The sequence below is a fragment of the Prunus dulcis genome, unplaced genomic scaffold, assembly GCF_902201215.1.
Source record: "Prunus dulcis unplaced genomic scaffold, ALMONDv2, whole genome shotgun sequence".
Classification (NCBI taxonomy): domain Eukaryota; kingdom Viridiplantae; phylum Streptophyta; class Magnoliopsida; order Rosales; family Rosaceae; genus Prunus; species Prunus dulcis.
The window spans coordinates 1-15,550 of NW_023010427.1; the positions used below are offsets into that span (position 1 = coordinate 1).

Below are 15,550 nucleotides of genomic sequence, written 5' to 3' on the forward strand. Positions count from 1 at the left end.
TTTTGCATTTATCTAATGTTAGTACAGTTGGAGTGCCTTCAAGCCAAAAAGATGGGAGTTTCAAAGCCATTATCAGGTTGCACAGTGAGCGTAGTTGATCAGGACCTGTTGAATCAAGCACATCTATATGTCTTGGAGAATACGGAGGAAGTCCCACCTTATATCGAGTACGTATGAGTTTTATTCTTTAAGTTTCCATTTTAAATTATTTCTTATGTTTATCTTATATATTTGGGACCGTAATGCTTGAATTTTTCGCGTCATGTAGGCAACATATGATCCACATCAAGACTGCTTATCCAAAATTTAGAAAGAGAACAAAGTGGCTGCAGGATAAGCACAATAGCACTTTCATTCAATGGCTACGCTTCAAGGTATATGTTGTTGAATAACATATTTCTTTTTTAATTTTCTTCTTATTTCTATGTTAGATTGAATTAAGATATGATTAATTTGCAGGTTCAAAGTGAACTTGAGGAAGACAATCATGGCGTATCAGAAAATTTAAGGTGGCTAGCAGTTGGTCCAAACATGGCAGTGCCATTATATAGGAGCTATCTTATTAAAGGTATTAAATTCAATATCAAGGCACAAGATGATGTGCGGACAACTCAAAATAGTGGAGTTTATTTACTTGCACATACCATGCAAGTTGCTAGTGCCAAGGATAAAAACCCAATTTTCTCAAATATGGGTTTCTATGGTGTCATTCAAGAAATTTGGGACCTTGACTACCAAAAGTTTACAATCCCAGCCTTTAGGTGTGATTGGATAGATAGTTCTGGTCTTGTAGTCGACGAACTTGGATTTACCCTTGTAGATTTGAGTAAAATTGGACATAGGAATGACCAATTTGTTTTGGCTTCTCAAGTCAAACAAATATTTTTGTTGACGACCCGATGCATCGTGGTTGGTCGGTAGTGTTATCAATGCCTAATAGAGAATATAATGATGTTATTGGTGATGAAGTCTAAGGTGATGTGATAGTGTGAGCCATTTACTAGAGGGATGCCAAATGCTGACACATTTGATGAACTGGTGGGTGAGTTAGGTGGTCAAAATATTCGAGGTGGGTGTGAAGATATATGGATTGAATGATGCTTATGTAATTGGCAGTGTATGACATTAATTTTGTAATATATTGTAATGTGATTTCTTCAATTTCATTATACAGGTTTTGGCCACAAAACAATCAGTGCAAAAAATACTGGTTCCAGATTACAACATTATATTCTGCATAAAAAACGACGTCTGTTCAAATAAAACACGACGTTATGGTGAACCAGTTATTCAGCATATTTATCGACGTCTTAAAGCAACGTAACAATGAAGAACCACGACGCTATTGTGAAGCAATTATTCAGGATATCACGTCTGGGAAGGATTAAGAACCGCCATGTAATTCTAAATAACACGACTCCAATCCCATAATACCGACGTCTAAAAAACGAGATAAATAATCTGAACGTTAAAAAATACGACGTCATCATACATTTTCCATGTCGCAAGTTCTTTTATAAACGAAGAGGAACGAAATGAATTCCGACGGTAATTCATTATAACCGCCGTCTAATATCAATTAAACAACGTTATTTGTAATACGGCTCTCATCATAATCAACGCCGTCTATATGTTCTATAATACGGCTCTCATTTATTTGTAACCGACGTTGTTTAGAAGTTCAACGTCGTCTACATTAATAAGTGCGGCGTGAGTAATGAATACATATAAATACAACGTCGACTATATAAATGCCACCGACGTTGTTTTGCATTTCAACGTCAACTATATAAATACATACGTCGTAAATAATGACACCGACAACTATTTCCACGTCATCTTTTTTAGAAAAATCGAAGTGGAAAATTTATTTCACGACGGTTGTTTGTAAATAAGAGACGTAGTAGATTTCAATAACGTCATCTTCTCATGTATTTAAAGACGTCATATTTTTTCTTGTCGTGAAAATTATATTTAACGGCGTAGTGTTTTAGTTGTCGTCGTTGTATGTCTATCTTGCGGCCTTGTTCTTTTAATCTGGGTCATATTTTTCCTTTTTGACGACGGTTATTTGTTTGAGTTGGTCGTCTATTCTCATCCTCGACTATTTTTTAAAACTTTAGCAGACTAAACACGTCTGTTTTTATTTGTTTTCGACGTTGTTTTATTTAACAACGCCTAATATTTATCGTCGTTGTTTGTTTCTGAAAATAGGACGTATAAATTTTGTAATACGACTCTCATATATTTGTAACCGACGTTGTTTCGTTGTTCAACGTCTACTCTGTAAATACATACGTCGTAAATAATGACACTGACAACTACTTCCACGTCATCTTTTATAGAAAAATCGAAGTGGAAAACTTATTTTACGACGGTTGTTTCTATATAGGCGACGTAGTAGGAATCAATAACGTCGTCTTCTAATTTATTTAAAGACGTCATATTTTTTCTTGTATTGAAAATTATATTTAATGGCGTAGTGTTTTAGTTGTCGTCGTTGTATGTCTATCTTGCGGCCTTGTTCTTTTAATATGTGTCATATTTTTCCTTTTTAACGACGGTGATTTGTTTGAGTTGGTCGCCTATTCTCATCCTCGACTATTTTTTAAAACTTTAGCAGACTAAACACGTCTGTTTTTATTTGTTTTCGACGTTGTTTTATTTAACAACGTCTAATATTTATCGTTGTTGTTTGTTTCTGAAAATAGGACGTATAAATTTTGTAATACGACTCTCATATATTTGTAACCGACGTTGTTTCGTTTTTCAACGTCTACTCTATAAATACATACGCCGTAAATAATGACACTGACAACTATTTCCACGTCATCTTTTATAGAAAAATCGAAGTGGAAAACTTATTTTACGACGGTTGTTTCTATATAGGCGACGTAATAGGAATCAATAACGTCGTCTTCTAATTTATTTAAAGACGTCATATTTTTTATTGTCGTGAAAATGATATTTAACGGCGTCTTATTTTAATTTTTGTCATTGTATGTCTATCTTGCGGCCTTATTCTGTTAATATGTGTCATATTTTTCCTTTTTAACGACGGTTTTTTTAGAGAGTTGGTCGTCTATTCTCATCCTCGACTGTTTTTTTAGATCTTTTTGCAGTACAAAGACGTCGTTTTGTATTTGTTGATGACGTTGTATATTTTAACAACGGCGGTGATTTAGCGTCGTGGTTTATGAGGGAAAAGATGACGGTGGATTCCACGACCATTGAAAAACCGAATACACGACGGTGATTTACCGTCGTCTTTTTGCTTTTTTGTAGTAGTGGGTGCTAGTTTGCATTTCTTGTTGGAGCAAGAAAAATTCAGGGTTCATGTTCACAACGTCTTCCTTGTAGAATTATGAGGTTTGCTTCTACAAGTCTATGCTTTTTTCCTTCTTTAAATGTATCGGTTGCAGGCCTTGGGTTGTTGTTTAATTTCATGGTGTGAATGCAGGAAACCCAGACGACCATGGACGTGGCTAGCAAGGTGTCTGCAACAATACAAGATGTGTGTGTTCTTTTTTTGTCAAATTCGGATATTGTTCCTTCCACTACAAGGAAGTGTTTAGGTTTTTTTTTTCATCATGTACATGTAAAACAAAACTCAATTTTCAAGTTGTTCGTACTTATCTATTCAAATGTTTCTAGACTGCTGTGAAGAGATTGAGTTTTCCTATCATTGTCAAAAGGTTAGTTTCGTGAGAACCCCAAGAAGAATATTAGACTTTGAAAACACATACAAAGAAATGCAATTGTTGTTATTGGTAGAAAAAGAAAAATCCAGCTAATGAGCTATTCATTTGGTTTCTCAATTGTTCTAACCAAAAAACTTCATACTGTCTAAGAAAAACTTCATACTTCCAACGAAACTACATACTAAATTAAGCACAAGACTTCAATTGAAGTCACGGTTGTATACAAAATATGGAAACAAATAACCAGACCAAGCAAAAATACACAGCAAAGGGTACAAGTATGTCAGTGCAACTCTACAGGAAGCTTGATTGGGCAAACATAGTTTTTTCTTCAAGTATGTCAGTGCAACTCTACAACCCAAGAAATAGGTGGAACCACTGGAGTTCGAAACATCATCCAAAAACTCATCATCATGACAAGACAAAGTAAATGAAAAAAGAAATAAAAATTTATCGTTCTCAATAACGAGCAAGTTATATAGGTGGAAGAACTATTATCCATGTCATCAACAAAATACTCCATATAAGTTCTGTGTATAACTATAATTACCTGTGACGAAGAACTATTATCCATGCCATTAAAAGCATCTTTGTCAACAATTGAAGATCTATCATGGTCAAAGATAAAGTTAACATGAGGTTACTACATAATAATAAGAAAGGAAAAATACAAATAAGTTTGCATTCTTACGATTTTTGAAGCATAGGACAGTTCCTTTTGTCATGTGTTTGTCCATATTTTCCACACCCATTACAACGCCGACCTTTGTATTTTTCTCTCAACAACTTCTTTATGCCCATAAATCTTTTCCCACTTCCTTTTGATTTAACAAGATCTGGTTCATTTAAACTAGTTTCAAAAGCAATACTTCTCCTTGCAAAAGGTAATACTTCTTCGGCACTATGAAGCAATGGCTTAATCCTCTCAATCAATGAATCCAATGCCTCACAAAAGATCTGACTAGCCTTATCACTTAAGATGACTTTATCAATCACATGTGAATATCGTTGGAATAATGCACTGCGCTTTCTTATTAAGGAGTTGTCAACAGATATCTCAACACCATCATTGTCTACCACAAGATCTGATCTAGCAGATCTAGTCCATCTCTTCAAAATATATTGATATGGCAATTCATGAAGTTGACGTATTATGTGCAAATATGCCAAAGTATGGCTGCATGGGATTCCCAAACTCTCAAACATATGACAGCTACATGATGCAAAATTTGCATATTTGTCATAAACAATCAGCTAGTTTCTTTTTTTATTTTTGTCATCCATATGTACAACTTTATATGTGCAGTGAGTGGCATTCTCTTCTGTAAGCTCAACATTGTTGCAATAACTCTCCCACAACTGATCTTGAAATTTATAGAAGTAAGTACGTGTGTATATATTAGCCATTTGTCTATCCATCATTATGGGGCACTTAGTTTTTGCCTTCTCATTGATATCAGTGTGATCTGCCATCAATTCCAAGTGTCGTTAGTGTAAAAGTCCTCTATTAAATTGAACCATAAAGTCCACCAAGGAATTATTTTTTGATACATACATCTTGAAAAATGCATGCCCACTTTCTGTTCGCTGACTACTAGACATTCCACATGAGAAAATGTGGTTCACATAAGCTAGCACCCATTTAGATCGAATATTAAATATTGATTGCAACCATGTATCTTCATTTAACCTGCTGTTTTCAACAATACTCTTCCATCTCAAGTCAAACTCATCTCTACTCTCAGAATCCCAAACACATTCTCTAAATTGTTGATAGTGAAGAATACACTCGGCCTTGTTAGAGAATTTATTAAAAATATGCCAACTGCAATACCTGTTAAATGTGTTTGGAAGAGCTTCTGAAATGGCTTTTGACATTGCGGGATCTTGATCAGTAATAATAATTTTCGGAGCATCACCTGGCATAGACCTCAAAAATTCTCTAAACAACAGAATGAAGGAGTATGTAGTCTCGTCACTTAAGAATACCCTAAAAAAAATAATTGTCTGACCATGGTTGTTTACTCCTATAATTGGTGCAAAGATCATACAATATCGATTGGTGTTGTAGGTAGTGTCGAAGATAACCGCATCACCATAAAACTTGTACGATTGCCTAAAGATTGCATCAGCCCAAAAACATCGAGTAATCTTGTGTTCAATATTTGTCTCAACCTTGAATATAAACCCTGGATTTTTTTCTTGCTCATTCATGAAATGATCAAACAACATTTCTCCATCATGACCCTTGATCTTCATACGTCTATCTCTGTTGGAGTTGTACATATCTTGTTGAGTAAAACCAACATTTTCAATGCCTCCTACTTGCGTTGCTAGAATGTCATATTGTTGGTGTGTGGATACGTTTACGGATATTAGTTGTTGTGCTACAAGTTGATCAACACCAGAAAGTCGACGATGAGACTTTAATAAGTAGCATCCTCGCGGGGTTGTCATTGGATGAGTATGAGCCTGTTCAAATATGGTGACTACGTATCCACCATACTTTGATTTAATAACTATTAGCCACGCCATACAAGACTCTCTGCCTACTCCACGACACCTTTTTACAACACCGCTTGTTTCAGTTGACCAACTTCCCTCTTTATTGCAAACGTACTCCTATCGTATGACCTCTCCGTCTTTACTCTTCTTACTAGAGTATGATCGAACACTAAACCCAGCTTCCCTTGCATACTGATTGTAAAAGTCATACACTTCTTCTAATGTTTCAAATTGTTGACCTTGGAAGGGAGTGAGCTCACCAATTACTTGAGGATAGAAAATTGATACAGAAGAAATTTAGGAGAGTATATCCTAAACCCGAGAGCCAATCTTTCTATCGCATTGGTGGACTCGCTTGTATTCTCAGCTGAAGCAGATTCGTCGGCAGCATGGACACTTGCACTCTACTTCAAATTCTTCCCTGTGTAACTGCTTGGCATGGTCAACGAAGCCATTCTTATACTTAAAGCTTCGGGTGCACAGGTAGCACCGATATTGCTCATCGGGAAACTAGTCCAAGTGGACCAATTCCATATGCTTTGTTAAGCTAGCTTGGCTGGGCAAAGCATCTTGGCACAACTCACAGGAAATTTCCATCTCTCTCTCTCTCTCTCTCTCTCTCTCTCTCTCTCTCTCTCTCTGTGTTACTTCTCTAGTTTGGGCCTCTTACTTTTCTCTTCTATTCATTTATAGTAAGAGAGGACTTGCTTGGAGGCTACGCAAATTGCAAAGTACAGTTCTTCACTCTCACTCTCACACTGTTTCTCACTCTTGCTCTCACACACTTTAACAAATACACACTTTGTTTCTCATACTGCATGGCAGAGAGGAAAGAGAACCATTTTCTCATAAGATAGAGCAAGAGAGAGTATCAACCAAAATAAGTAAATTTTCTGTGGTGAATAATTTGGAAAGGAGAGGACTTGGAGGCCAAGCAATTTGCAAAGTTACTGTCCCTCACTCTCACTCTCACACGCGCTGTTCTCACGGAGAGAGAGAGAGAGAGAGAGAGAGAGAGAGAGAGAGAGAGAGAGCAAAAGGAAAACCATGATAATACAAGCCAACTTTTACACATATATTTATAAATACTATTTACATGTTATTATTTATCTTTTGCAATATGGATATATGATATATATATACAGTCCTGATCTCTTGGACCCCTGTAGTCCAAGAGATTTATGGTCACTCACCGTTGGATATAAATTCAACGGTTGACTTGAATCGGGTAATAATTATTTATGTCATATTGCATTTATATATATCATTTTGAACCATTGGATTAATATCCAACGGTGAGTGACCACAATCTCTTGGACTCCTGTGGTCCAAGAGATCGGGACTGTATATATATATATGTATTACACACACACAGAGCGAAAGTGATATATTCCTTATTGGCAGTTACTCACAATAAAGTATTAATGAACCACACATAAATATCAATTAAATTACCAACCCACACTATTCGTCACATGGAAAATTCTACAGTGCGCCAGGCGCACTGATGCGCCATTTATTATAGACCATTGGATGAGTAGCTGGGGCATGTGGGGTAATCTAAAGCGTTAATTGTTGGTTACCGGTTAAATTGGTTGCTGTAGGTAAAACCAAATAAAAAATATAAAAATACTTGCCCTCTTAGTCAGAGACATTTCAAGTCTAGGGTTGGGTTTCTCATTTCTTTCTCTTCGAGTTCGATTCCTTCTACAGCAGCTCCTCTCCTCCTTCTGTGACGACGAGAAGATGCCGGCGACCACATCTCCTCTCCTCTCAAGTAGGTCATGCTCCTTCTTCTCCTTCTTCATTTCGTTCTCCTTTCGAGAGTTTTTGGTCTGGGTATCTTCCTTGTTGCTGCTGCTTCATCGCTGATTTCTTTGTTTTGTTTTTTTAGGTTTTCACAGTTATGATTTCTCTTTCTCACTCTCATCTCTTCTTCTCTCTCTGGCCTCTGTCGTCGGTTATTTCAAAGCAGAGAACCTTGGCTTTCTCAGGTCGTCTTTGTCTCCATCTCAGGAGTTGGGTTTTTTTTTTGGTGGTCTCTCAGATTCTGAAAACCGCAGAGCATAGACCAGATCTTCTTCTTCATCACCATCATCAATGTTTGTCAGAAAGCTTGTGGAGAAGGCTTCCAAAAAGGCAAGTGATGTTCCTTTTCTCTTAACCTTCAATGAATTTTCAACCCAGCAATCAATCTCTCTGTTTCTTTAAGAACATGGTTCAATATCAATTCAATGAGATCAGTCCATGCTTTTGAATTTGATCCACTGTTCTTCTCCTCCTCTTCCCTCCTCTTGTTCTTCTTGTTCTTGTGAAAAAAAACAGAGAAGGGTACTCAAAAGCTAGAATTAATAACGAATTAAATCTGTCATTAAGATAATAATTGTCGGGGGATCTGCAAATAAAGTTACTTGCTATCATTTATGCTGTATCCTTTAGCCGTTTGATGCACGTTGCCTCCAAATTTTTAATCATTTTAGTACTGAACATATGTATATTATTATGTATGTCAGGTTAATAATTATGAACAAATAAATAACTGCCATATACATATTTTGTTGATTATTTTGATGACAACAGTAATAAAGATGGGATGAAAAATAAATAAAATATTATTGGTTGCGTTACAAACATGAAATTAGGGGATTGGGTTCTTGTTTGCATTTGCTTGATATAGACAATGCTTAATCACATCAGGAATGTGACATGATGGTATAGGTGTCGGTTTGGTAGTTGAGAATGTTACTAAATTTTAAGTTGTATTTGTTTAATATAGTGATGCGTTACTTCATTCATTTAATACGAGAAAAACTTTCATATCTTGGTGTCATTGGTGTTATTGAATTACTCTTTTTATTTCGAGAGAGGCAAGAAGAGAGGGAAAATGCCAATAGGGTATGAGCCCAGTGAAAAATGACATTGATTTGTAGATCATAGGTATTAGGTTCGAGTCGTATAATACTTTGGTAATATGTGTATGTGAGAAACTTCATTCTCTTATAGTTTAAACTGTCGTTTGTATTTTTTTTTTTAAAAAAAAGAAGAAGCAAGGGACACTGAAATATAGCAATATTTTTCTTTAATATGAGTCAATATTAAGAAAGAAACGCGTTTAATGGATGGATGGGGCCTTGAGGTGGGCGGTTGGATAAGAAAAAAGCCAATGTTTTCATAAAAGAATTTGTAAGAAAATTTTGTTTAGTGTTATAGCTTTGAACTCTAGTATCGTCTCTTGGGTCTTGTCTTGTCTCATCCAGTTTGGTATTAATTTATCTAATTGGGTTTACTTTTGACTCATTCTCCATCTTGCAAGGGGATGTGACCTCACAAAGCTTAGCTTTAAATTGGTTTTAACTAAATGTATGTCTCAAGTTTTATTAGACCTCCTTTTAAACTTTATTAAAGGGATTAACACCCCCACCTCCATATAAATAGCTGCCACGTATTACCATCGAAGAAAGAAAACCCTTCTTAATCTTAAAAGAACCGTTAACATATTATCCATATAGTAATAGTTCTGAAAAAGCATATGTTAGGTGCTTTTCTAGAAAACATTTTTATAACGAGTTTTTAATTCGATGCCGAACATGCCCTAAATTTGTGTTCTAATGTATGTGGTGCATGCCATTGAAAATGTGAAAGATCGCTGACGCACTCCCATCTTCCATGAATGAATACTATTAACAACCAAAAGCATCAATCTTATTGTATAATTTGGATCTTATATTGGATCCATTTTCCAGAAAACGATTGAAGGAAATATAATGGATTTATAGTCAACTCATGGCAAACAAAAGAAAAGTTAATATTTGTAAAGACAATAAAGAGAGAAAGCTATCCATGTGATGGGCGGTGGTTCAAATGTTTGGGAAAATTCTACAGTGCGCCAGGCGCACTGATGCGCCATTTATTATAGACCATTGGATGAGTAGCTGGGGCATGTGGGGTAATCTAAAGCGTTGATTGTTGGTTACCGGTTAAATTGGTTGCTGTAGATAAAATCAAATAAAAAATATAAAAATACTTGCCCTCTTAGTCAGAGACATTTCAAGTCTAGGGTTGGGTTTCTCATTTCTTTCTCTTCGAGTTCGATTCCTTCTACAGCAGCTCCTCTCCTCCTTCTGTGACGACGAGACGATGCCGGCGACCACATCTCCTCTCCTCTCAAGTAGGTCATGCTCCTTCTTCATTTCGTTCTCCTTTCGAGGGTTTTTGGTCTGGGTATCTTCCTTGTTGCTGCTGCTTCATCGCTGGTTTCTTTGTTTTGTTTTTTTAGGTTTTCATAGTTATGATTTCTCTTTCTCACTCTCATCTGGATCTCATTGGCTGGCTTTCTCTCAACCTCTCTGTGGCTGGCTTTCTCTCAACCTCTCTGTGGCAGGGAAGAACTCTAATTTTCTCCCTCTCTTTCTAACTGTGCGATTTAGATGATTCGCATCATAGCAGAAAGTATTTCAACTTTGAATTTTGGTCTAGACTTTCTAACAAAATGATTTATATGTCCTATTTTAATTTAGGGCTTAATGATTTGGGTATTGAATCGCAAGTCCTTATTTATTTTTTTTGGTAATATTTTGGATTTATATAGGAATTTGGTAATTTTTTGAAATTATAATTATGTTTTTTTTTTCTTTCGAATTGTTCTCTCTCCCACCTCTCCCCTTTCTCCCTCTTAGATATATCGTTGCTAATTTCTTACTTTTTTTATTATTTGAATTTGAGGGTTGGAAGCTTGAGAGTTGTTCATTCTTGATAATGATATGGGACTTTAAATTGATGGCCTTGAGACTGCATATTGTTCAAACCAAAAGCACTGGGTTCTTGAAGGAAGATGCTAGAAGATGGAGATAGGATTGAGACATTTTATGTACTCTGTTTACTTGAGATCTCAATGTTAAAATAATGATCTAGAACCTGAGATAGGATTGAGACATTTATTGTCCTCCACGACAATAGAGCAAATTGGTGTCCGTTACAACCCATGAGATCCATGACTTCTTATAATGTATTATTTTTGTGCTTGAGATAATTGAGTCTGAATTGTAGAGTAATATCTTTAGTTTCTTATGCAGTTTTAGAGATGCTCAACAACAGAGCATAGAATGTATGTGCTGTAAGTTCTTCATCCAATCTTCATATTTGACATGAATTACGCTATAGAATTTCATTGATAAAGTGACTGAAACTGATTAGTGATCATTCATACATCATTTTCATGTTCATATTCAAAAGATAAACAATTGATCATTGTCTCTTAATGCGTCTAATTCTTCGACTTGTGAGCCGTCCACCATCACAAATGTGCTCCTCTGTTTCCCAACTTTTTCTCTGCATTCACAAAAACAAAAAACAAAAATGCTATCATTGATGTGAATTTATGAATTTGAATTTATCTTCTTTTATGTATGAATTTGAATGTGTGAGATGATTCTCATATTATATATATATATATATATATTTGGCAATGTGTGAAATCATTGAACTCTCTCGCCTTCTAGGGGTTGATTTTAGATTCTCATTAGTTCATATTTGTAATAGCCACTTATCATCAAAGACCATCTTACAGTATTTTGGAATTGGTTAGCTTAGTCTTCAACAAATCTCTTGGTATTGAAAATGTAATCTTCATTAGCATGAACTGAAAGTACTCGGTACTGGCTTTTACATTGGGGAGAATTCATAATATTTTATTCGATAAAAAAGATAAGTAGACTTAGATTTATAGTCTAAGTATTCTATTAAAAAGGAGATGTGCGCCTCTGTATTCAGTTCATCCAGCAATTCTGTTAGAAAAGGGATTTCTTGTAGCATCTCTTGTTTTAAGTCTTTCAAGTGCTAAGAAGAAAAGAGTCAGTGTAAACAAATGCCTATGCATCATAGGGTTAGTTATATATATATATATATATATATTAAAAGAAGGAAATGAGAGCAATGGATATTCAGGTTACAATACAAAACTACATTTGCTAGCTGATATACTCTTACTTAAGTTATAAGGTGGTATTGCTTAAGTTATAAGGTTGTATTGCTTTTAAACCTAAAAATGTTGAGGCACTAACTTGTACACGAGACTGGATATTTATTTGTTTCTTTTTATCATCATCTAAAGTCTTATTTGGGCAGTTAGCTATAACTATTGTTTTATTTGGCTTGTATATTTTCATGTTTACAGGCCTTCCCAACCCATTGAACATGAAACTTCACTGCAATCAATGGTACCATGCATATGAAGAGTCCTAATTTACACGACTTCTATATCTTCTACATGGGAAAGGGACTTACTCTTCTTCTTGTGCTTCTTAATTTCAAATTGGTTTTGATTATGTTTTTCAGTTAGGTATTGTTTTGATTATGATTTTGAATTTGCAGGTATTCCAACTAGCGGCCCATCCACCCTTCCCAGCATCTGATAAGGGTAAATTTTTTTTTTTTCCTTCAAATTTATCTCTCTGTCTCTATCTTTCATTTTGGTGAATGGTTGAGGATGTTATTTATTTATTTTAGTAATGCATGAGGAATATATATATTATGAACTGCATGTTAAAAACTATCATGCTACATTGGAAGTGGTGTTATTTGCCTAATCTTGGCATAGTGCTAAGAATAGTTAATTTTGGAATCACAAAATGAGGACGTAAAGACAAACACCAGGCCATTGTACATTGCATTGGAGATATGGTTGAAGCTGGTCCCAGCTTTTGGCTGCTTTCGTTGCACTTTTTTGTTTGATATTCAAAGCCTATAAGATTGATGATCGTTATACAATCCAACAAGTAAAAAAAGGAAAAAGAAAAGAACAAATCTCTACCCCAAACTGGCATTTTGCTTTCTATTCAAGTTAATTATGTTGTAGGTTTGTTCTTTTTTTGTTTACAATGATGAATTTCTAATTGTTTTCATATAACCCCCATTGCTTTATGTTTCCATTCATTTTATTGATAGTTTCGTGATTGTTTTTCAGGTTGGGGTAAAGAATTAGGCCAAGTACAAGACTAATATACTATTTTGGAGTCTATTTATTTGGCTACTTGAATTTGTAATATTTTCATTGTATCTGGAGATTGTATTTTTTTTCAAAAAAAAATATATACATGATGACTTAAGATTTTAGATTTATAATTATTGGTTCTGTAGAGTGAATGTATTGAACAATACTTTCAATTACATGAATGAAGTTTATGTTGGCTTTGATGAGGATATAGTACCATTGAGAATAAGCTTTTAAAGTAAATTTGACTGTTATATCATAGTTTATGTGCCAATTGAAACAATCTTCCCATTAGCATTGTGAATGGGCATTGTACCATAAAGTTGTATTATGAGATTAGTGTATGCATGTTATTGGCAGGCTTTTTTATTTTAAGAAAGTAAACACAAAATGTGATTTGTCAATGCAATTGACAAACAGGTAGTGCCATTTGCATTCCAGTCGTGCAATTGACAAAAAAAGTAGTACTATTTGCATTCCAGTCGAGCAATTGCCATTATCTGTGCACAATTAATTGAAAATTTAAATTTAATATGTGATATGTCAATGCAATTGCCAAACAGGTAGGTAATTTGCATTCTAGTAGAGCAATTGAGAACTAAAGTAGTCCAATTTGCATCTAAGGCAATATTAACAGCTCAACGACATTGAAAATAAGCTTTTTACAAAGCAAAAAAAGCTCCCAACCCTACCCCCCCTCTCTTCTAGGGCCGCTAGGAGGGGAAGTGGTCATTGACCCTTCTCCCCTCCCCTTCTTGCCTCCTTGTTCCTCATTTCCTCCCTTCCCCCCCTTCCTTCCTGCATCTCCCTCTTTTTGGTTCTTTTGTCTTTTTTTTATTTTTTTATTATTGTTCTCCCTCTTCTCCCCCTTTATTTCTTCTCTGGTTCAGTCTCCCCCTCTCTCCTTCGTCCCCCCTCCTCTCCTTTCTTTTATGTTCTCTTTCCCAAATCTCTACCTCAAATTTTTTTTTTTTTGGCTTGTGCTTTCTTTTTCTTTTTCTCTCTCCTCCTTATTGAATGACACTCGATTGAGACCCAAAAAAAAAATTTATATAAAAAGGAATATAAAAAAAAAGGTAGCCCATTTGCATTTCAGTCTTGCAGTTATTATTATCTTTGCTCAATTATGAAACATAGTATTTCTCACTAATGATAAATCCTTCATAATTAATTGTATGTTCAAAAGATTGTAATCCATGACCAAAAAACTTAGTAGAATGCATAAAACGTTGCTTAATTGAATGCAATTCGTAATTTCTGTCCTTGCAATTGAATTTTATGCACATTTTTGCAAATGTGGTTGCAATCATATTATACATTATATTCCTAGAAATGCATGCTTTATAAGTTTAACATTTTCTTCCTACAAATGCATGCTTTATAAGTTTAACATATTTTTCCTACAAATGCATGCTTTATAAGTTTATCTTGAAAATACAAAATAAAATTAAACTATATATTTGGATAAGTTTATTTCCGAAAAGGAACATTTGAATTGATTAAGGGTAATTTGTCTCATGTTTGACAATTGCTTTTGATACCATAAAAAAAAAAAATATATGTATGATTTACGAGGTTTTGCAGCATGATTACAACTTTAAGGTTCTTCTTAATCCCTAATCTTGTAATGTGGATCCATAACATTGTAAAATGGTGATTTACAATATTATGGATTTGGTGAGCCCTAATGTTGTAATCCAGGAGCAAAACCTTGTAAATTGTTACCAAAACTTGTAAGTTACGAGTTTAGGGATTCTTTTTACGACGTTATGGTGCCCTCAGTCTTTAATCTTGTAAAATATTTTTTTTACTAGAATAAGGATCCATTTTACATCACTAAGGTGCACCATTACCAATTCCTTGTAATGTGGATCCATAACATTGTAAAATTGTGATTTACAACATTATGGATTTGGTGAACCCTAACGTTGTAATCCAGGAGCAAAATCTTGTAAATTGTTACCAAAAACTTGTAAGTTACGAGTTTAGGGATTCTCCTTACGACGTTAAGGTACCATCGGTCCTTAATCTTGTAAACTATTGTTTACTAGAATAAGGACGGATTTTACATCCCTAAGGTCCACCATTACCAATTCCTTGTAATATGGATCCATATCCTTGTAAAAGGTTGATTTACAACATTATGGATTTGGCGAACCCTAACGTTGTAATCCATTAGCAAAACCTTGTAAATTGTTACCAAAAACTTGTAAGTTACGAGTTTAGGGATTCTCTTTACGACTTTAAGGTACCGTCATATCCCAAAATTGTAAAATTGACCCTTAATCTTGTAAACCCTCATTTTACAAGAATAAGGACCCCAATTTACATCCTCATGGTCTAGACTTACCTGTAA

At 34.9% G+C, this 15,550-nt stretch overlaps 1 protein-coding gene across 7 annotated transcripts; it reads left to right on the plus strand.

The window, feature by feature from the left end:
- Window positions 1-7,823: 7,823 nt before the first annotated feature.
- Window positions 7,824-13,453, plus strand: LOC117613607. 7 transcript variants are annotated; one of them, XM_034342206.1, is made up of 5 exons: window positions 7,824-8,045; window positions 8,182-8,345; window positions 12,379-12,421; window positions 12,576-12,621; window positions 13,168-13,453. In XM_034342206.1, exons 1-5 carry the CDS (start codon window positions 7,953-7,955, stop codon window positions 13,200-13,202), a joined length of 381 nt encoding a protein of 126 aa, XP_034198097.1. In that variant the 5' UTR covers window positions 7,824-7,952; the 3' UTR covers window positions 13,203-13,453. The 7 variants fall into 7 exon arrangements, 4 of the variants coding, with proteins under 4 accessions (XP_034198097.1, XP_034198095.1, XP_034198094.1 ...); XM_034342204.1 differs by lacking the exons at window positions 12,379-12,421; window positions 12,576-12,621; window positions 13,168-13,453 and adding exons at window positions 8,101-8,109; window positions 10,311-10,378; window positions 10,483-10,833 and having other exon boundaries at window positions 7,824-7,983; window positions 8,201-8,345; XM_034342203.1 differs by lacking the exons at window positions 12,379-12,421; window positions 12,576-12,621; window positions 13,168-13,453 and adding exons at window positions 10,311-10,378; window positions 10,483-10,833.
- The last annotated feature ends 2,097 nt before the right edge of the window (window positions 13,454-15,550 follow it).